At 32.2% G+C, this 22,631-nt stretch overlaps 3 protein-coding genes across 3 annotated transcripts; 2 read left to right on the top strand and 1 right to left on the bottom strand.

Moving 5' to 3' along the window:
• Window positions 1-3,910: 3,910 nt before the first annotated feature.
• On the bottom strand, window positions 3,911-5,569 carry LOC126659613 (gallate 1-beta-glucosyltransferase 84A24-like). Its single transcript, XM_050352916.2, has one exon. The coding sequence runs from the start codon at window positions 5,500-5,502 to the stop codon at window positions 4,054-4,056; it is 1,449 nt and encodes a 482-aa protein (XP_050208873.1). The 5' UTR covers window positions 5,503-5,569; the 3' UTR covers window positions 3,911-4,053.
• Window positions 5,570-9,217: 3,648 nt separating this feature from the next.
• Window positions 9,218-9,787, top strand: LOC126662329 (auxin-responsive protein SAUR68-like). The gene has a single exon (XM_050356276.2). The coding sequence runs from the start codon at window positions 9,302-9,304 to the stop codon at window positions 9,728-9,730; it is 429 nt and encodes a 142-aa protein (XP_050212233.1). The 5' UTR covers window positions 9,218-9,301; the 3' UTR covers window positions 9,731-9,787.
• Window positions 9,788-15,354: 5,567 nt separating this feature from the next.
• LOC126661462 (NAC transcription factor 32-like) lies at window positions 15,355-16,714 on the top strand. The gene is made up of 3 exons (XM_050355316.2): window positions 15,355-15,582; window positions 15,673-15,965; window positions 16,113-16,714. Exons 1-3 carry the CDS (start codon window positions 15,393-15,395, stop codon window positions 16,644-16,646), a joined length of 1,017 nt encoding a protein of 338 aa, XP_050211273.1. The 5' UTR covers window positions 15,355-15,392; the 3' UTR covers window positions 16,647-16,714.
• Window positions 16,715-22,631: the final 5,917 nt, after the last annotated feature.

The following is a 22,631-nucleotide window of genomic DNA, read 5'->3' as shown; positions in this document are numbered from 1 at the left end:
AACTATATAATATAACATTATTTAGGTATTATAGGAAGATTATAGATGAAAGAAACTTATATTGGAACTCTAATGAGTAAGTTAGTTTTCTATTAAACTTAGTGAACTTCCTTCAGAACTTTACACCATATTGAAAAACTGGTAGTTTAGATGTATCTATTAAATCAGGTTCTTTACTAGTATGATTATTTTGATGATGATTATTATCAAGATTAGAATATTATCTCTGCAGCTTCGGTATTAATGGCACGAAAAAAATTAGAAAGCGATTATCATTATTACTGTTTATCATATATGTATCAGTAGTTGTAGTGTTATCCGCAGGCAGTGATCAAATTGACAGGATTTAGTTAACATGTAACTAGAATAATAGAAATCTTATATTTTTGGTTGGTGCACTTCAATTAGGGTTACTAATTAAGGTGGTGTTTAATTCCAAAAAATCTCATGTGAATCAAGCAAGGAAATCATCTTATGAATAAAGATAAACAGTTGGGTACTTTGATTATCAACATGTTAAGTATCAACATAAGTATTGGCGATACAGTTTAATGTTCCTACAACATATTTATCTTCATCTTTATCTTTATTTTTATCTTTAGGCTTAATCACCAAAAAATACCAAACCTATACGTTTTGTGTCAATTATAGCCAACCTTTTAAAATCACCAGATTTAGCCAAACCTTATATGTTCTGTTTCTTTTTTAGCCATTTTTTAATCGAACCGGTTTTTTTGACACCGCGTCGTCCACGTCACCGTCAACTAAGCAATTGGCTGGCATGCCAGCTGAAATATTTAAATAAGGTTTGGCTATAACTGACACAAAATGCATAGGTTTGGTATTTTTTGGTGAATAAAACTAATTTTAAAATTAAATAATTAAATGATTAATTATATTATAATAAAATTTATATATATTTAAAAAATAATATTTTTATTTAACGCTAATTAAAATTAATTTTTTTTACTAAATTTAAATAATTCTAATAATTGTTTTTTACATATTTGATGGATATATAATTAATTTAAATTATATTAAAAACAAAAAATGTCATATTCATCTGAATTTTTTTAAAAAAAAATTCCAGTCGTCGGTTCTTTGACACCGCCGCCGTTTGAGACCCAATTGTTCGTCTTTCGACGAACAATCTGAGAGTAATATACACAACAAACATACGACATTGTTAATAATTCAACCATACATACATAAACATAAAAATAATCACTGAATAGACTGCTTATTTAAAGGATGAGTGTAATTATTTTCTCATTTTTTTTCTTTAAAAAATGAAACTCATTGTGCTGTAATCAATATATAACATGATGTTTATAAGCATAAATGCATATTTCATTTTACTCGGTATAGCCAAAAATTTATCTTAATTTACACATAACTATTTTATTTATTACCTAAACCTAGTCATAATAAGATCTTAACAACATTAAAAATAAAAAATCAAGTTCAAAATCATCATGAACATTAAACCCTTTCACCAAATTTAATTCAACATTAATTCTTAAGTAATACATTGATTCATTTTTGTAATTACATATTCATTAAAATATATTATAATATAAATTTAATAAATTTAATTAGGTCTACTAAAAAATTTAAATTAATTTTAATTAGTATTAAATAGGAAATATTAATTATTTTTAAATATATATAAATTTCATAAATGATGTAATTAATTTACTAATTAGTAAATTTAAAAATTGGCTTGAACTTAAAATTAGGTTTATTCACCTAAAAAATACCAAACCTATGCATTTTGTGTCAGCTATAGCCAAATCTTATTTAAATATTTCAGCTGACATGCCAGCCAATTGCTTAGTTGGCGGTGACGTGGATGACACGATGTCAGAAAAACCAGTTCGATTCAAAAATGGCTAAAAAAGAAACAGAACATATAAGATTTGGCTAAATCTGGTGATTTTTAAAGGTTTGTCTATAATTGACACAAAATGTATAGATTTGGCATTTTTTAGTGATTAAGCCTTATCTTTATCATCCTTGTTTCTCTTAGTATTGTATATCATGCAAAATACTAATTCTTCCAACTAATTAGATAAAAAAAAAGTTTAAAACCAAAACTGGATATATACATGTGTACGTCCGAATTTCAACACAATCACCCAATTTAAGTTACTCTCGATAAAACTATTAAATTAATATTTTTTAAATATATCATTTTTTTTTTATCAAAAGTAAAATTGTAATAGATTAAATATTAAGTGTTAGTGTTAACTTTTAAGAGTGTGACTATCCGGACCAACACTCACTTGCAATGTATCATCTCATATTAGATTTGATTTTTAACTTACATCTCAATTTTTTTTAAATGGTTCTTAACATTATTAAAAACTAATAAAATACCCCTTCTTTAATATATTTTTATTTTTCCATGTCATAATTTATATTTTAGAATTTGCCATTCTTATTTAACAATAAAATGGTCTTCCATTTTCATTTCCATCAACCATTTAATGTTAAGTCAAGTAAGTTAACAGACTAAATTTAACTTATTATTTATTTACATTAAATTTATTATGTCTTCCACTAATTAGTTTTATAACAACTAAAAATACATAACATATTTTTTTTGAGTTTTTTAAGTTTCACCTCTACCTCAAAATATTAAATTAACTTCTTTTTATCTGATAAAAAAATTAAAATAATCTTTCATTTTTAGTATATATTCTAATTAAATGTTAATGTTATTAATAGTATAAAAATACTTTCTTTTCAAAAAAATTCAAAAAGTAATAAATTGTTTTTATTTGAATTTACATTAATAGTTAATCTTTTTTTAAAATCAAAAGTCGTAAACCAAATATATTTTTTTTTGTAAAAACTTAGACTCGTAATCCAACCGGCAGCTCTTTCTCTGAAAAGGAGCTACCGCTGCACCTTCTTTGAGAAGCAGCAACGACAACTTTTCCAGTAGCCGGGGGGGTTGGTCGGATTTTTTAGAATTTATTTGTATATTTTTAAGGCTGGAGGATTTTTTTTTTTGTGTTTTTTCAAATAGAAAAAAATATAATATAATACTTATATTTAGTTGTTTTTAATGTTTTCAACTCATTTTTAAATTAAAAATGACTTATTTTTTTTTTCATTCCTCTAAATCCAATCCTTTAATAAAATTCCTCAAAAAAAATCCTGTAATAATATATTTCCCTTAGAATTCCGTCCCTTTGTTTCCATACTGTATGGTCACGGAGCTGAGGAATAGGCATGCTCAGGGGGAGATCAATGCTGGCATCAATGTCAGGAAGGGACAGATTACAAATATCTTGGAGGAGAATGATTCTGAAGAATTGTGACATTGTTACTGTCAGGTAAATTCGGTTTGATCCACCTGTTGCTGAACAATATAGAATTGTGATGATGGGGCTGTTGAGAGATCATGAAATGCAGGAAAAGAAACAAACAATTTATGGCAATTAAGATGTAATTGCTAATAATGTTGCTTTAGTTTGTAATTAAGTGAAGCTGAATTTGCTATTAGTGTTAGCTTTAGTTTCTTAGTGTGATAACCATAACCTATATTACTTGTTGCTTTAGTTTGTAAGTGTGACTTCTTAATATCAATGAACCTTTCTGGTTTAATATTTTGAATTCTTTTATGCAAATTAACTAAATTAAAAACTGAGTTAAAACTGAAAACTAAGTTAACATTCAAAACTCAACTTAACATTGACAATTATATTAAATAAGTTAAGTCTGTAAGCCATGAACATTCGATGTAATTCTTTACAATGTTTAAATAAACTGGCTTCAAAATAGCAAACATCCTGTACTCAAAAACAAGAACCAAATTATAGCTCGACCAACACATGACTTGAAAAAAGTATCAATAAGCCATATCAAAAAAAAAAAAAAACAAGCTCAGAAACAAGTCTGATAACACAACAGCTTGTCAAACACCAACTTAATGTCCTGAAATTTATATCTCAACTTAAAATAAATTTAAAACATAATGAACCAACCATGCATTTAACCACCTTAACTAATAAAATCTATTTCATTTTTTCATTTACTTAAGGCCTAGTTGCCGACTAGTGAACGCTTCCCCATACCCTTAATTTCATCCACAAACTCTTGTATATTCCGTTCGGATGAACCACCTTCGGCCACCCCTGCCTCCGCCGCTTCCTTCCATTTCAAGGCGTTCCGCCTCATCTCCTCCGCCTGTGGCCCCACCGTCGCCTCGAGCAAGCATTTCTTCACTTCATCACGCGTAATCATCTTATTTTCAGCCAGTCCACGGCACATTCTAACACCAACCTTAAACACATCAACCAAGTACTTAGCATCAGTTACTTGATCACCCCATTGAGGGTAACAAACCACGGGCACGCCGGATGATAACGCTTCAATCGTCGAGTTCCATCCACAATGCGTCACGAAACAAGCAATCGATTCATGAGCTAGTACTTTTTCTTGTGGACTCCATTGCACAATTTTCCCTCTATCTCCTGCTTTCTCCAAGAACTCTTCAGGCAAAAGAGCCACGTTCGAACCGGATTCACCAGGGGGCGGCGGTTTGATAGCCCACAAGAAAGAAACATGAGAATCTAAAATCCCATATGCAATCTCATTGAACTGTTCTTGATTTATCAAAACAACAGTACCAAAAGAAATATAAACAACAGAAGATGATTCCTTGGTGTCTAGCCATTGAATACAATCATCAGCTTTCAAGATATCACCATTGATGGCTGTATTATTCAGATTAGGGTTAGGGTGTTTACACAAAGGACCAACAGGCTTGATAGAACAAAACTTGGACATGAAGTCAATTAAGTCATGCTCCAATTCTTGAAAAGTTTCCATTAAAACACAGAAGGATTTTTCAAGATTCTTGAATTGACCTAAAGATGCATTCCTCAAAAAAAGAACAGGAGTAAGAGGATGCAAGAAACTTGGAATTTCATCATGTTTTAGAACAGGCATACAAGGCAAAACGACGTTGTTTTGAGGATTTTCCTGAGTAGGAAAAAGAGCAGGACTATGAAAATAATGATAATAAGATGCAAAAGAAGCACAAGATTGAATCCAGAGAAGTGCACAAGGTATACCAAAATTTTCAGCCACATCAGAAACCCAAGGAATAAACGGGTTATTTATCAAGCAAGAAACCGGCCTTCCTTCTTCTTTGTTTCTCATCACCATTTCAGAAATTTCTTTTGTCCCGACAAGCTCGAGCTGAGCCATGTAATCAAGAACGCTGCGTCTAGGATCATCTTCTTCTAATCTTTCTTTGAAGAATTCGAACCGAATAAAACCATCACCGACTGGTATGACCGGTATGGATTCATTATCGACGACGTTGTTCGCATTTCGCATCTGTTTTTCGACTCTTTCGGTTGCAGCAAAGGTGACGAGCAAGCCCTTTGAAGCGAGTAGCTTGCCGAGTCTGAGTAAAGGGTTGATATGGCCTTGACCATGGAACGAAACAAGAAGCACATGAACAAGAGATTCTGATGCTACCATTTTTTTTTATCAGTTTAATTTGACAAGTGTGTTCCTGCAAATAAATAAGCGTGAGATTTGAGCTTTTGTTAGAATCAAAAGAATAGGTCTAAAGACCCTTCTTATAGGAGGCGCAAGATTCACATGTCTAATATATGGTTAATTAGTTCTTTTTACTTGCTTTAATCATGGTTAGTTTTATTTACTTCAATTATGAAAACTGTAATTTTATGTTACAAATTACAATGAATCTTTTGATATTTTCAATAGTTTCAAATATACATTTAAATCTGATCATCTTTTTACATATCCCTTTAGTTTTTCTATTTTAATTATAATCTAGGACTGACAATCACGTAATAACTTCCAAAAAATGGGAGAAATTATAGAAAATTTGTCAAGTCGACTTAGAGCAACTCACGAATAATACCACTCGATTATATCTCTACACATGTATAACCATCGGCCGGTTAAAGTTATGCGATTATTAATCGAAGTATACATGTTTTATAAAACGGTGACCCCATTTATTATATGTTGGTAACTAAATTTTTATTCCTTCATATGTGAGATTATTATAAACTTTTACAGTAACAAACACGTAGGGTTAGCACACAAATTTCTGTTGCTACCTAAGAAATTTTTGGTTGAAATATAATATAAATAAAAGAACGGTTCCATAAAAAATTAAAAATTTAGAATCTAGTAAGTGAATTTTTTTCAGTTCAGTCTCTAACTAAATATTATGCGGTTATGCAGGTTAACATCCTTCCAATTTTTTTTGTCGTTTTAAAAAAAATCCTGCCGACATAGTATAAACAGTCACTCTTTTCTTTTTATTTATCATCTCAATTATATTTGTTTTACATCATTATTAGTCATTGCAGAGCAGTGTACGGAACCTGGGACTCAAACAATTAATAGACGTGAATGAAAGCAACATGGTCCACAGTTGTTCATTAAAAATCATGGTACAAATAATGAATGATGTGTTTGATTTAAATAAATTTTAATATCAGATACGCAACTGATTTTGACTATATCAATGAACGAATTTATTTAAAATATATAATAACATAATTGTCATTTATAATTTATTCTTTTTATCGTTTTTACTAAAAATAGACCTGCTTTAATTATGAGTGGAAATTGGGAAGAGTTAATTATTAATGTTATTGTTTTATAGAGACGATAGAGAAGGATTTGGTGAATGATTTTGATATTTGTTCACTTTTCTAAATTATATTTAAATAAATTAATTTATATCATTACCCATTCTACCATTTATTTTAGTCCACGTACCACTGGGACTGTAACCAGGCTATCAATATTTCCATTCAATTTGAACAGAATATCCATGTGATTTCTGCCATCAAGAACCTGTCTTATAAGCTCAATATAGATAATATTGTATTTTCAAAATATAATGAAAATAGTAAAATGCAATAGTATTTGTAAAAGTAATATTCAATTTAACTATATTTTAGAGATGATAGAAGTTATAATTACATATAAAAAAAGATGATAGAAGTTATATTAAAAATAAAATCATATTTATGAGATATAATTATTAAAATATACTATAATTTTATTATTTAATCTTTACTAGTTTTAATTGATTAGTTATTATATATGTGTGTATTTCTTAAAGAAGAAAACATTTTATCCTCAAAATGATCATAATAGTTTTTTAAAAAGAAAAAATTATGATCATAGAATACCTAGGAAACGTCATTTTACCAAATAGTATTTATAAAAATACTCTCTTAGAAGTTCAGTTCGCAAACATACTTGTTTTATTTTATTTTTTCATTTTTACATTCTTCCCAATTTTCGCCAGCAATTTTTTTCTCTTTTTTCTATAATTATCTTCAAAAAAAAAAACATCAGCCTCTATTTAAAAGGATAACAATTTAAGTTTTTACTCATCTTTTAATAATTAAGATTTACATTTTTTTTCTGAAAGATCTAATTTTTCATGTATTGGTTGTTTTTATTTTCAGAAAAATGTGTTAGATAACATAATAATAAATTTTAGATTTAGTAATTAGAATCGATTTATCACTTATTCCGGAGAGAAGACTCGCAAACCATTTTAGAAGTTTTCTTTTAATGTTTAAATAAATAGTTCTTTGTTTTTTGAGTTTTACTCCTGATGAAATCCGGAGCCTGGGCGTAAGCAAATTCCTAAAAAAAAAGAAAAAAACTCTCCCTTCTCTTTAATTTTTTTTTTTCATTTGATCTTTTGGAGGGTGGGAGAAGGTGATTTCCGATCTTAATCGGAAAATCATCTTCTCTCCGCCCAAATTATTACTATCTCTACTGCTTTCTTTATATTTATGTCTTTTTAGATTTATAAATTTTTCTAGTTCTAGAATTTTATTAAGACTTGTTGAAGTTTTTGTTGAATGTTCTTGATGATTGAAGGTGTTGTGAGGTAAAAGTTTATCTTTTTAGAATTTCTTTGCAGACGAAGATCGGAAAACATGAATTTTCAACGGATCTAGCTTTCAAGAATCAAGCGGTTTTAAGATCGTATTCTCAATATTTATATATTTGGATAACTTTTTGATTACTGTATCAAACAACTCTCATCATTATTCTAGATTAGTTCTTTCAATTTGTTGAAGAACTATTTCTTTATGTAATTTTTATTTTATCAATGAAAGTTTTTAGCCTTTGAGAAAAAAAAATCCGGAGCCTTTAATTAAGACTATAAATACTTTAAGGCATTCACAAGAAAGGCAAAATTCAATGCCTGGTGGTTTCACCATAGAAACATTGTAAATTGCTCAAGTTTCCTCCAATTGAACTAATTTATCATGGTCAAACCCATCTAGAGGCCCCTGTACTTTACACTTTTTTTCCGTAAGTCCTTATACTTCATTTTTGTATTATTTGGTCCCTCTATTTACCTATTTTTTATTTTCAGGTCCTTTTTGAGTTTTTTCCAGTCCTTTTGTGTGACTGGAGGAAAAAAAGATTATAAGTAGAGGGACTGGAGGAAAAAAGAATTGTAAGTAGAGGGACTGGAAAAAACTCAAAAAGGACCTGAAAATCGGAAAAAGGTAAGTAGAAGGATCAGATGATACAAAAATGAAGTATAAGGACCTACGGAAAAAAAATGTAAAATACAGGGGCCTCTAGATGGGTTAAGCCATTTATCATTAAATTACATTAACGGATAAAAATATATTTTATATTTAATTCCTTATTTTTTAAATGTCTAAATATAATTTATACAAATTATATTTTTTTTGAACCAAACGGGCATAAATTTTTGTTTGGTGTAAATTTATCAATTTTGTAAATGTTTTTTCTATTTTATATCACCTAACGGAAATCTTTATTTTATATTCAATTCCTCATTATCTATCTAAATGGTTTATTTTATTCAAAAATTGGAGTAGAAAAATCGGAAAATGTATCTGAACATCTCAATTAGGTCGACACACTCATATAGTATATACATTATTTTTCTCGCAACCATATTTGCGTCACTGTTGTGACTAACACAAAAGATAATACGCGATTAAAACTTTGGATAAGATTAGTGGTCATTAATTTGAGACTCACAAGGATATGGATACGGCATTCCTATGCTCCACAAGTTCTACTCGGTTGCTTAATTGTCTAATGTAACTAAACATGTCATCACATGGCTTTGCTTCAATTTCCAGCTCTACAATTTAATCTCAATTTACCCACTATATAATCAATTCACTTACATTCCTTAATTCTACCATCACAAACTAATCATTTACATCTCAAATTCTTTCTTTTATTCAAATCTTTTTTTATTAGTTTATTAATTAACAAGATGGTAAGTGCCAAGAATCTCCTTAAATTGGCAAAGAGATGGCGGAAACTCGCCGCTATTAGCCGAAAACGCATCACATCAACTCAAACCATTGCTACTACGGATTCAACTAGTTCATCAAAAGTCGAAAAAGGTCATTTTGTAGTTTACTCCGCTGATCAGAAGCGTTTCTTGTTGCCGTTAGAGTATCTTAACAACGAACTAGTTCGAGAGCTATTCGATATGGCGGAAGACGAGTTTGGATTGCCTAGCAATGGACCTCTTACATTACCGTGTGACGCAGAGCTAATGGAATATGCAATTTGTTTGATAAAAAAGAAGGCTGCAAGAGACGTAGAACAAGCCTTGCTGACTTCTATAGCTTGCAGCTGCTTCTCATCGTCATTGCATCAAACGACAATCCACCAGTTATCGATTTCTAGCTTTTGAATATGTAGAGTTACATTTGTAGACATAGTTCACCATGCAGACTACTATTATAAATCATTATACATTTTTTTACCAGAAAAGCTAAGCCTAATTACTTAAAAAAAAAACCACGTTTTAATTTATTTTTTTCAATTGCACCCTAACATCGAAAAAACCTCCAATTTTATCCTAATTTGCCTTTTTATATTTCAATTGTATCTAAAAGGTTTAATCACTAAAAAACCCTCCACCTTTCAACCTCGTTTCAATTGCACCCCGACATTATAATCTTGTCCAACTCACCCAAATTCACACATTTGGTTTCCAATTCTACCCTCAAAATCAAATTGAATTCTTTTCCGCTCTGAAAAAATTCATAAAAATTCTTATAAAGTACTAACTCTTTTCCCCAAAAAAAAATAAAAAATGAATGATTTATTTAAACTTTCTCTGAATGGAGAAGAGATCAATTAAGTATTTGAGGGTGCAATAGAACTCCAAAGGTGCAAATATGGATTGCCTAGCAATGGATCTCTTACGTTACCATGTGATGCCGAGTTTATAAATTATTCAACTTCTTTGATCAAGAAGAAGGCTGCCTGCAAGAGATATAGAAGAAGCATTGTTAGTAACGAAATCAGGATTTTAACATTAAAAGGGCCAAATTATAATATGTATCATATAAAGAGACAATTTTTAAGGCCAAATTATAAAATGTAAGACTTTAGATGTTTTAAAATTTTCAAAAAATTGGAGGGGGGGCATGGTCATTATGCAACCCCTCCGTCATTGAGCATTGTTGGCTTCCATAGCTAGGAGTTGCTCTACGTCATCATTATATCAATCAACAATCCACTTGGATTCGACCTAGGCCTCAGCAGTCAGTAGATTGATTTAAAAAAGGAATATATATATATATATATATATATATATATATATATATATATATATATATATATATATATATATATATATATATATATATAAACACAACTAACTCCCGCTAACCCCGTTAACAAGTAAAGTAGGTCTATTTTTGGCAAAAAAAAATAGATTTGTAGACATACATGTAATGTACGGTCAGTGGCGGGTCTAGAATCCAATTTCAGCCCGGGCTAAACAACATGTTAATAATAAATATTTAAATATCGTCTATATAAAATTTATATTAACAAATATTATGATAAATTTAAATATAACACGAGTCAATTACATTACTCGTGTACGCAATTTTTAAAAGTGTTGTAAGATAAATTTTATCTATTTTCAAAAAAAAAAATCTCACATTGTAACATACTAAACCATCGCCTATTTTATTACACAAATAAGTCATATTTGACAAGGATTTAAAGATAGATATGCACATCTCATTTTATTTATAATATTGGTCTCATATTCATTATTTAAATTCGTAGGCCATGATCTGCAATTATATCCATAAAGTCAAACTCAATATGTTCTCTTCATTACCCCGAAGTTGTGACTGATATAATGTGCTTTGAATGCAGCACAATCTCATTTGAAGATCATTTTAAAAAAAATGATCAAAAAAAAAAATATAGCTATCTATGTATGAAGAATTCAACTCGGTACTTACTAACTAAAAGGTAAATTTAATAAAACAATATATACATGATTGAACTTTCATATTTACTTATTACCAAATGTTTTATTTGAGGTAATACATGCTTTTGTCGTTGGAAATTTGGTTAAACCGAATAAACCGATTTTTTGGTTAATTAGGTAACTCGGTCGATTTTGTCAGTTTGGTTAATAAAATATTATTTTCAGTTATAGTTAAATCTTTTAAAAATTTAGCTAACTATTAACCCAATATTGTTCATTATTATTACAGCAATCAACAATTCACCAATTACCGATTTGTAGTTTTTTGAAAAGTTGATTTATTTCTTTAACTACATTGTTGATCAACGATTACTACTTTAATAAAATATAACAAAAGAAGTGATGTGGGATCGCAATCCAAACCACATCACCTTTTAATAAATAAAATGTCCACTTTACGCCACTAATTTTATTCCACAAATCTTAAAGTACGAATTGGTGATTAGCAAATGAAAATTCTTTTCTTTTAAAATTTGGCTAAAGTTTAGTAATCCCTAACAGTTTTTTAAAACATGAATAAAGCTTACTCATTATTCTTTAAAAAATATTATTAGTCATTAAATTCGGACAACAAAAATATTTTTTTTTATATAATACTTTTTGAGGTTCAAAAGCATAAAATGATATATGGCTTTGACTTTGTATTTCTATGCATGGCTTTGCTTCCATTACCAGCATGGGATCTCAATGCACTATATAATCAACTCATTTACATTGTCCTAATTCTACCATCACAACCTTACCATTCAGATTTGCAGTTTTTCCTTTTCTTCAAACTTTTTCTGACTCATTTTACTGTCTAATTACGAGATAATAAGTTCCCAGAAACTCCTGAAATTGGCAAAGAAATGGCAGAAACTTGCTTTTATTAGCCGAAAACGCATCACATCACCTCGAACCAGTGCTACTTGCTACTAGTACAGATTCAACGTTTTTTGTTGCCTTTGGAGTATCAAAACAATGGAATAATTCGAGAGCTATTGGCAAAAGATGAGTTTGGATTGCCTAGCAATGAACATCTTACGTTACCATGTGAGACAGAGCTTATAGAATATGCAATTTATTTGATCAAACATATATGCTTCAAGAGACATAAAACAAGCCTTGTTGACTTCCATAGCTAGCAGTTATTGTCTAGGATGCACGGAAACCTTTTGTAGGGTGAGTTTCCCCGTTTCGGAAACGTTTCCGTTTCGGAAACTCTCAAAAACTCTTCGGAAACGTTTCGGGCCCGTTTCTATAAATACTAAAAGTTGGAAACTTGTTTCCTAAAAAGAAACCCGTTTCCTATATATAAAAAAAAAATTCTTAAATAGTTAAAAGACCCTAAAAAATTACCTATAAATGGAAAACCAAATCAATTACCCATATACTTTATATTTATGGAATTTATTATATATTCAAATTACAGACTTTATAAATATGGAAATTATTGATATGTTATATTTGTTATATATTCAAATAATTTATCTTATTAATTGTTATAATAGTTTATTTATATGAAAATAATTTTTTATAAGTAAAATTTAATATATATATATATATTGTATAAATGTGTAACTTTTAATATTTATAAATATACCCCTATATTTTTACTATTTACACGTTTCCCCCACGTTTCCGTTTCCTATATATATCTTGGAAAAATCCGTTTCGCCGTTTCCGTATCAGTTTCCGTTTCCGTTTCCGTGCAACTTAGGTTATTGTTCATCATCATTACATCAATCAACAATTCACCAATATTACCGATATATAGCTTTTGAAAAGTTGATTTTGAAACGGAGCATAGTCAGGATTCGGAAATCCACTAAGTTGGGCGTTCTATAGTTAGATTTGCAGACATACTGTTACTGGCGTTTTGCGTTTGTAACAAGAAGCGTGTGAAATGCGGGCGTGCCAGGAAGCGGATTCCAAAATGTAACTTAACTTCTTAAACGAGCGATTGGGGTTTAGTTAACCTTATAACAAGTACTCCAATCAAGTAATGCTAAAACAAAGAATCCAATTGTAAATGTGTTTACTAATTGAATGAAATGAAAATACAAGTGTTTGAGTAGAAATTGCAAAGTTCAATCGTAAAGTTCTTTACTGATTGAAGAAAACTGAGAATGCTAAGTGTTGAGTGTTTTTGCCTTTAGGCTGTTTTTTGTTGGATTTGATCGGGGGTTTTCTCTTCCTGCTCTTGTCCTATTTATAGACTTTATCACTTGAAAACTGCTGTTTCATCTTTCAACTGCACACGTTCTTTCCCACCTTCAAAAACTGCCAATCGTGTCTTGTTGCTTTTGCTCGTGCTTTTTGACTTCTAATCTTCTGAAAATAACCTTCTTGGGCTTATGGGCCATTTAAAATATAATTTAATGGCCATTTAAAACATGGGCTTAACCTTCTGAAAATGGACTTAGGCCTTTTGAAACTCCTAGGAATAACTCGTCAACTTCTGGAATCAACCTCTGAAACCAATCATCTAAAATCAACCTCTGAAATAGATTGAGTCAACCTTTGGAATTAACTTCTGGAAATTAACTTCTGAAATTAAACTTCTGGAGTAGTCAACTTTTAGAAATTAACTCCTGGAGCCGACCTCTGAAAATCAACCTCTGGAAATTAACCTCTAGAAATTAACCTATGGAAATCAACTTCTGGAGTCAAACTAATCAACCTCTGAAAATAAACCTCTGAAATTATCTTTAGTCAAATCTTAGCCAATTATTCACGGTAGCTTTTTCATATCTTTTAAAAGAATATGGGCTTTTATGGCCTTTTGGCCATATTTTTAATTTTGGTGCAAACACATACGTATTCAACAAGTGTACATTTTCAAATATAATCTTAATTTCTTTTATCTCCATGGAACATTTATTCTCTTTATCTTACATATGCTGAAGTTTTCAATTCTTGAAAAAACATGCATACTCTCAAGGATTTTGATACATAATAATATCTATTTTTATTTTATTTTTGGCAAGCTAATTCATAGCAACATTACTGACTGCATGGACATCATGAATGAGCCAAGTAACGCGACTAACAGGTGGATTAGCATGAAAAATAATTCCAACCGTCCAATTTTGACGGTTTCGATTAATGTGTTGATCGAAACCGTCCAATTTTGAAAAGTGACCAGCCATATTATTTACGAGAATTTTATCAATGATCTGTTCTATTATTCACCTCCAAACATTATTTGCGTTGTTGTTAATTCTATCGATATTCTTCAATTAAAATTCAGATGAATTAATTATAGCTTCTACCAAGTTTCAGCTGAATTAATTCTACCCGGTTTCTAAAATGTGAAACACATGGTTTTACATTAAAAAGATAAAAAGGTCATTTATAGCCCTAAAGTTTAACTTTATGATCAAGTAAACTCTCAACGTCCAAAACGATCCAAATATACCTCTCACGTCTTAAAAAATGAACAACCAAACTCCCGATTTGGACAATCAAGCCCCTAAAACCACTTAGCTCAACTACAGCTTATTTTCGAGCAACTTCTTCTTAAACAACTGATTCTACAATAGCGTCTCATTAATTTATGCGTCAAAATCGAGAGACTAGTTGTTCATTTTTTTAAGACATTAGGGACATATTTGGATCTTTCCGGACTTTGACGGCTTATTTGATCTTTTAGTCAAACATTAAGGGCATAAATGACCATATTCCCCATTAAAAATAACATAGTACTATATGTTAAGATGGAACTCTATATAAGTGAGCTGTATATATCTGATGTACTTTTCTTAAGAGGATATAAATCTGATGTACTGATACCAAGATTAGTTTGAGGTAACCGGAAACGTTTGTTTAATAAAATCTAATGTCCAAATGACATTAGGATTTAGGATTATAAGTTGATAAAATAAGCAAATACATTAGGATTTAGGATTACAAGATGATAAAATAAACAAATCATGATATTGCTAGGATTAAGATATCTTAACCCTAGTTCCTTATTATAAATATCATTCACAGTCATCTATTTCGTTTTTTTTTATATAAGACTAACAAATCTTGAAGTTGAAAACCTTTGATCTTCATTGATCAACAATTAATAATGGATTCTAATGTAGGGTACGATCAAAATAAATTTGAAGAACAATACTTTGTTCCTCCTTGTTATCGGTTCGACCCGACCGACAAGGATTTAATTGATTTTTTAAATTTAAAAGTCAAATGTCTTCCCTTACCTCCCAATCCTATTCACGTAGAAGACATTTACCAATACCATCCTCAAAATCTCATCGGTTAGTATGGTTTTATATTTATTTTTTCATTTATTTGCATGGTTCTACTATACATCTATTCATTAATTTCGTTTTTCTTTTGATCGATAGAGAGGTATACGATGATTAGAGAAAAAGAGTGGTACTTCTTTTCACCAAGAACTAAGAAGTATCCTAACGGAGAGAGGCCCGATCGATCGGCTGGCAACGGATTCTGGAAAGCGAGCGGAGCTCAAAAGCCTATTTCAAACTCCTTAGGATTCAAGATGAAACTTGATTATTATGAGAACAAAAATCAAATTCTCACAAAAAAGAGGAAGGATACTGTGGATTACAGGAAAACAACTTGGAAAATGCATGAGTATACTTTCAAACACCCGCACCAAGACAGAACCAATATGCAGGTAAGTCGTATTAATTTTTGAACTAATTCGTATACATTTTAATAATTTTATTTAGTTCATGTGAATGTGGCTATCAGACATGTTATATTAAATGTTATATCCGTCGATATATATATTAAATTCGCTCGTCTTTATTTTGTTTATCAGTTGGACGAATACGTGCTATGCAAGATATATAATTCTAAGAAAGCAAAGAAGCAAGATGATAAAGATGGAGCAGAGGCAGAGAATACAAATTCCATGCCACAAAACAATGAAATAGTTGCATGCACTTCAAATTCAGCTGCAACAAATTATTTTGCACCAGTTGATCATCAAATTACGCCACGGATAAATCCGTATTTACATGATATTTCGGTTCCACAATACGTCCAACATTCAGCTGATAATTACGGGTGGCTACCTTCTCCTTCACATGATAATTATTTCATGGACTTCAATAATTGTAGCTACAATGCACCAGCTCAGATACAAGATTCTTGTTTCTATAATAGCAATGAATTAATTCAACCCGTCAAATTAGAAGATGAGGCTTGGTTTGATAGCTGCATGGAGATGGATCCAGGATGCATTGACACAAACGATGATGAAGCTTCTTCAATGCCACCATTTGTGGAGCATAATCAGAAGAATGAAGCTACATCTGACACTGATCTACATTTCAAAAAAGATCCTAAATAAATTCAAAATATAATGCAGCCTCATTGTTGTTTTAATTTTTTCTGTAATAAAATTTTTGGTCATTCTTATATTGTTGTAATAATATCTATTTTTATTTTTATGTTTTGTTTGTGATGTCCTACTCTATATTATTCTTATAATTTATTAGAACAGAAAACATATGTTTATAATATATGTATGTTTTAAGACAAATTGGTTCTGATTATAAGCTCATTATTTCATACTGTAATTTTAGTTTTAGCCCAATTTTAAAAACAATCAATGATTTTAGCCAATTTGCCTCTAATCGATTTGATAGAAGACATTTTGTCACATATGTCATCTATCTGCCAAAAAAACCATGTTAACGTAGAATCTAATAACTTGAAAATTTAGCTAAAATTACAAACATTTTAAAGTTTTGATTAGAATTAGCGAGAAAAAGTTGAAAAACTTTGAATTTTTTTATCGATTAGGTCTTGCCGCATCGGCAAGGTTTTTTGACATGGAAAAATGAGTTTGGATTGCCAAGCAAAGGGCCTCTCTTGTTAACCTGTCAAGTAAAGCTAATGATAAGTAGAATTTTCCATGAAATAGAAAATCTAAAACCCAGAAACAAATAATCAATTAAACCATACAATTGAAATTCTTTATATTAACTTATGATTAATAATTTACAGAGTACACGAACAAAAAGTAACCTAATTACCAACTGCATGTGTTCTTTAGTAATACTAAACATCAGTGGGTTATTGATTTTGGAAATCATTGTACTTTTCCAAAGTTTCAAAATGGTCACCGAACAATTTTTTGTTCCAAAATGGTCACTGTACTTTGTGATTAGTAACTTCCGGCGATCACCAAATGAAATCCGGTGACTTTTGTCCTACGTGGCTTGCCGGAAGCTTACTCACACCTTTCTCTTTGCCATGTCATTGTCGATATCACTCTTATTTTTCTACATCATCATCTTCTTCCCTAATTTTTTAAACATTTTCCGGTAAAAAGAAAGGTGTGAGTCAGCTTCCGGCAAGCCACATAGGACAACAGTCACCGGATTTCATTTAGTGATCGCCGGAAGTTACTAATCACAAAGTACAGTGACCATTTTGGAACAAAAAATTGTTCGGTGACCATTTCGCAACTTTGGAAAAGTACAGTGACTTCCAGAATCAATAACCCAAACATCAGTAAATAAAAGTAAATTGTGAGTATCCCCTTTCAAAATCTTCCCAGCTTCCTCAAGCTTCTTTGCATTTTCATCAAGATTTTTATCAATCTCATAAGGATCATTAGAAACTTGTTCACCCAGCAAAACAAGCCGGAGACTCTTATCAATCTTTCGAGTTTCGTCGAACTTCTTATCAATCTCATGAGGAGCACTTAGAACTTGTTCGGCAAGAATTTCTTGGAGCATAGCAATCTCTATTAATTTATATGTTCAATTATTTTAAATGTGAATTTAAATATACCTCCTTTTTATTAATTTATAATATCTATTTTATCCGAATAATTCAACACGCGTCCGATTTCTCCACGTTATTTTATTTAACTGAAATTTATTATTTTGAAGTTCACTTTTTAGTAATCGGTAGCTATTCAAGCGATAGAAAGGGAATAGAAGTATATTTTCGAAAACCAACCTGAGTATTTTTATAATAACTCGCTTTTCCGACGTTGATTTAACTAATCCAGACGTCCATGGAAAGCTAACTCGACTACTTACAACTTTCATTAAAACTTCCAGTCCGGATTTAACCTGGAAAAGTGACGAAAGTGCCCTTGAAGATGCTGCATGTGTGCAGTTTTATGAAATTCGCATGTACCCAGTCCGAGTATTTAATTCGTAACTACGTTGGATTTCATCGATTCAAATAACCTGGAAAGGTAACTCGAATACCTACGACTTTCATGAAGACATCCAATCCGGATTCGACCTGGAACATGAACGAAAGGTACCTTGAAGCTGTTGTATGTGTATATCAATGTGAAATCTATATATATTCAGATTCACAACTTAAAGAATGCGCTTTAAAGAGCGCATTTTTCCAACTCAAACAAAGTTTCACAACTTAAAGAATAATAGAGATATGAAAAATTGAAGTATTTTTAGAGTAGGACATTGCAGCAACCACCAATAGATAGAGTTATGATAAATATTGGGCTATAACTTATCACTTATAGAATTATGCCAAATAAGGCAATTCATGTGATACATTTGATAAGGAAAATCTACAGAATGCAGCAATTAAAAAAGCAAATAATATTACCTTGTTTTTGTTGAAATAAGTGTGTGTGAACACACTTTAGTGTGAAAAATCCAAAATAAGGAAAGTGCATTAATTCCCACATTGGTAAGGAGTGTGACTTATCATGGGTTTATATGGAGTGGTTTACTCACTTGGGTTTGGGCCCCAAGGGGTACCCAGTTTTGTGAGTGGGTTAGGAGTTAAATCCTTACCGATTTACCACGCGCGCCGTCCGTCCGGTCGGCCGGCCTGGCCTGGTTTGGTTGGTTCGGTTCGAGCACTAATTTTTTGTAACGTTTTTATTTGAATTTTTTGCAACTAAACATTATCCCTGAATCAGCTCCCTCACATTTAATTTTATTTGACTGATTTTATTTTAATTAAAACAAATTTCAGTTTTAATGGCTTTTAATGTTTTGTCCCCCTCAACTTTCCTATAAATAGAGGCAGGGGTTTATATGGAGTGGTTTACTCACTTGGGTTTGGGCCCCAAGGGGTACCCAGTTTTGTGAGTGGGTTAGGAGTTAAATCCTTACCGATTTACCACGCGCGCCGTCCGTCCGGTCGGCCGGCCCGGCCTGGTTTGGTTTGGTTCGAGCACTAATTTTTTGTAACGTTTTTATTTGAATTTTTTGCAACTAAACATTATCCCTGAATCAGCTCCCTCACATTTAATTTTATTTGACTGATTTTATTTTAATTAAAACAGATTTCAGTTTTAATGGCTTTTAATGTTTTGTCCCCCTCAACTTTCCTATAAATAGAGGCAGGGGTTTATATGGAGTGGTTTACTCACTTGGGTTTGGGCCCCAAGGGGTACCCAGTTTTGTGAGTGGGTTAGGAGTTAAATCCTTACCGATTTACCACGCGCGCCGTCCGTCCGGTCGGCCGGCCCGGCCTGGTTTGGTTTGGTTCGAGCACTAATTTTTTGTAACGTTTTTATTTGAATTTTTTGCAACTAAACATTATCCCTGAATCAGCTCCCTCACATTTAATTTTATTTGACTGATTTTATTTTAATTAAAACAGATTTCAGTTTTAATGGCTTTTAATGTTTTGTCCCCCTCAACTTTCCTATAAATAGAGGCAGGGGTTTATATGGAGTGGTTTACTCACTTGGGTTTGGGCCCCAAGGGGTACCCAGTTTTGTGAGTGGGTTAGGAGTTAAATCCTTACCGATTTACCACGCGCGCCGTCCGTCCGGTCGGCCGGCCCGGCCTGGTTTGGTTTGGTTCGAGCACTAATTTTTTGTAACGTTTTTATTTGAATTTTTTGCAACTAAACATTATCCCTGAATCAGCTCCCTCACATTTAATTTTATTTGACTGATTTTATTTTAATTAAAACAGATTTCAGTTTTAATGGCTTTTAATGTTTTGTCCCCCTCAACTTTCCTATAAATAGAGGCAGGGGTTTATATGGAGTGGTTTACTCACTTGGGTTTGGGCCCCAAGGGGTACCCAGTTTTGTGAGTGGGTTAGGAGTTAAATCCTTACCGATTTACCACGCGCGCCGTCCGTCCGGTCGGCCGGCCCGGCCTGGTTTGGTTTGGTTCGAGCACTAATTTTTTGTAACGTTTTTATTTGAATTTTTTGCAACTAAACATTATCCCTGAATCAGCTCCCTCACATTTAATTTTATTTGACTGATTTTATTTTAATTAAAACAGATTTCAGTTTTAATGGCTTTTAATGTTTTGTCCCCCTCAACTTTCCTATAAATAGAGGCAGGGGTTTATATGGAGTGGTTTACTCACTTGGGTTTGGGCCCCAAGGGGTACCCAGTTTTGTGAGTGGGTTAGGAGTTAAATCCTTACCGATTTACCACGCGCGCCGTCCGTCCGGTCGGCCGGCCCGGCCTGGTTTGGTTTGGTTCGAGCACTAATTTTTTGTAACGTTTTTATTTGAATTTTTTGCAACTAAACATTATCCCTGAATCAGCTCCCTCACATTTAATTTTATTTGACTGATTTTATTTTAATTAAAACAGATTTCAGTTTTAATGGCTTTTAATGTTTTGTCCCCCTCAACTTTCCTATAAATAGAGGCAGGGGTTTATATGGAGTGGTTTACTCACTTGGGTTTGGGCCCCAAGGGGTACCCAGTTTTGTGAGTGGGTTAGGAGTTAAATCCTTACCGATTTACCACGCGCGCCGTCCGTCCGGTCGGCCGGCCCGGCCTGGTTTGGTTTGGTTCGAGCACTAATTTTTTGTAACGTTTTTATTTGAATTTTTTGCAACTAAACATTATCCCTGAATCAGCTCCCTCACATTTAATTTTATTTGACTGATTTTATTTTAATTAAAACAGATTTCAGTTTTAATGGCTTTTAATGTTTTGTCCCCCTCAACTTTCCTATAAATAGAGGCAGGGGTTTATATGGAGTGGTTTACTCACTTGGGTTTGGGCCCCAAGGGGTACCCAGTTTTGTGAGTGGGTTAGGAGTTAAATCCTTACCGATTTACCACGCGCGCCGTCCGTCCGGTCGGCCGGCCCGGCCTGGTTTGGTTTGGTTCGAGCACTAATTTTTTGTAACGTTTTTATTTGAATTTTTTGCAACTAAACATTATCCCTGAATCAGCTCCCTCACATTTAATTTTATTTGACTGATTTTATTTTAATTAAAACAGATTTCAGTTTTAATGGCTTTTAATGTTTTGTCCCCCTCAACTTTCCTATAAATAGAGGCAGGGGTTTATATGGAGTGGTTTACTCACTTGGGTTTGGGCCCCAAGGGGTACCCAGTTTTGTGAGTGGGTTAGGAGTTAAATCCTTACCGATTTACCACGCGCGCCGTCCGTCCGGTCGGCCGGCCCGGCCTGGTTTGGTTTGGTTCGAGCACTAATTTTTTGTAACGTTTTTATTTGAATTTTTTGCAACTAAACATTATCCCTGAATCAGCTCCCTCACATTTAATTTTATTTGACTGATTTTATTTTAATTAAAACAGATTTCAGTTTTAATGGCTTTTAATGTTTTGTCCCCCTCAACTTTCCTATAAATAGAGGCAGGGGTTTATATGGAGTGGTTTACTCACTTGGGTTTGGGCCCCAAGGGGTACCCAGTTTTGTGAGTGGGTTAGGAGTTAAATCCTTACCGATTTACCACGCGCGCCGTCCGTCCGGTCGGCCGGCCCGGCCTGGTTTGGTTTGGTTCGAGCACTAATTTTTTGTAACGTTTTTATTTGAATTTTTTGCAACTAAACATTATCCCTGAATCAGCTCCCTCACATTTAATTTTATTTGACTGATTTTATTTTAATTAAAACAGATTTCAGTTTTAATGGCTTTTAATGTTTTGTCCCCCTCAACTTTCCTATAAATAGAGGCAGGGGTTTATATGGAGTGGTTTACTCACTTGGGTTTGGGCCCCAAGGGGTACCCAGTTTTGTGAGTGGGTTAGGAGTTAAATCCTTACCGATTTACCACGCGCGCCGTCCGTCCGGTCGGCCGGCCCGGCCTGGTTTGGTTTGGTTCGAGCACTAATTTTTTGTAACGTTTTTATTTGAATTTTTTGCAACTAAACATTATCCCTGAATCAGCTCCCTCACATTTAATTTTATTTGACTGATTTTATTTTAATTAAAACAGATTTCAGTTTTAATGGCTTTTAATGTTTTGTCCCCCTCAACTTTCCTATAAATAGAGGCAGGGGTTTATATGGAGTGGTTTACTCACTTGGGTTTGGGCCCCAAGGGGTACCCAGTTTTGTGAGTGGGTTAGGAGTTAAATCCTTACCGATTTACCACGCGCGCCGTC

This window comes from Mercurialis annua, linkage group LG8 (assembly GCF_937616625.2).
Source record: "Mercurialis annua linkage group LG8, ddMerAnnu1.2, whole genome shotgun sequence".
In the NCBI taxonomy this organism is placed as follows: domain Eukaryota; kingdom Viridiplantae; phylum Streptophyta; class Magnoliopsida; order Malpighiales; family Euphorbiaceae; genus Mercurialis; species Mercurialis annua.
Note: the sequence above shows the minus strand (reverse complement) of the source record. Positions and strands in the feature narration are given on the sequence as shown.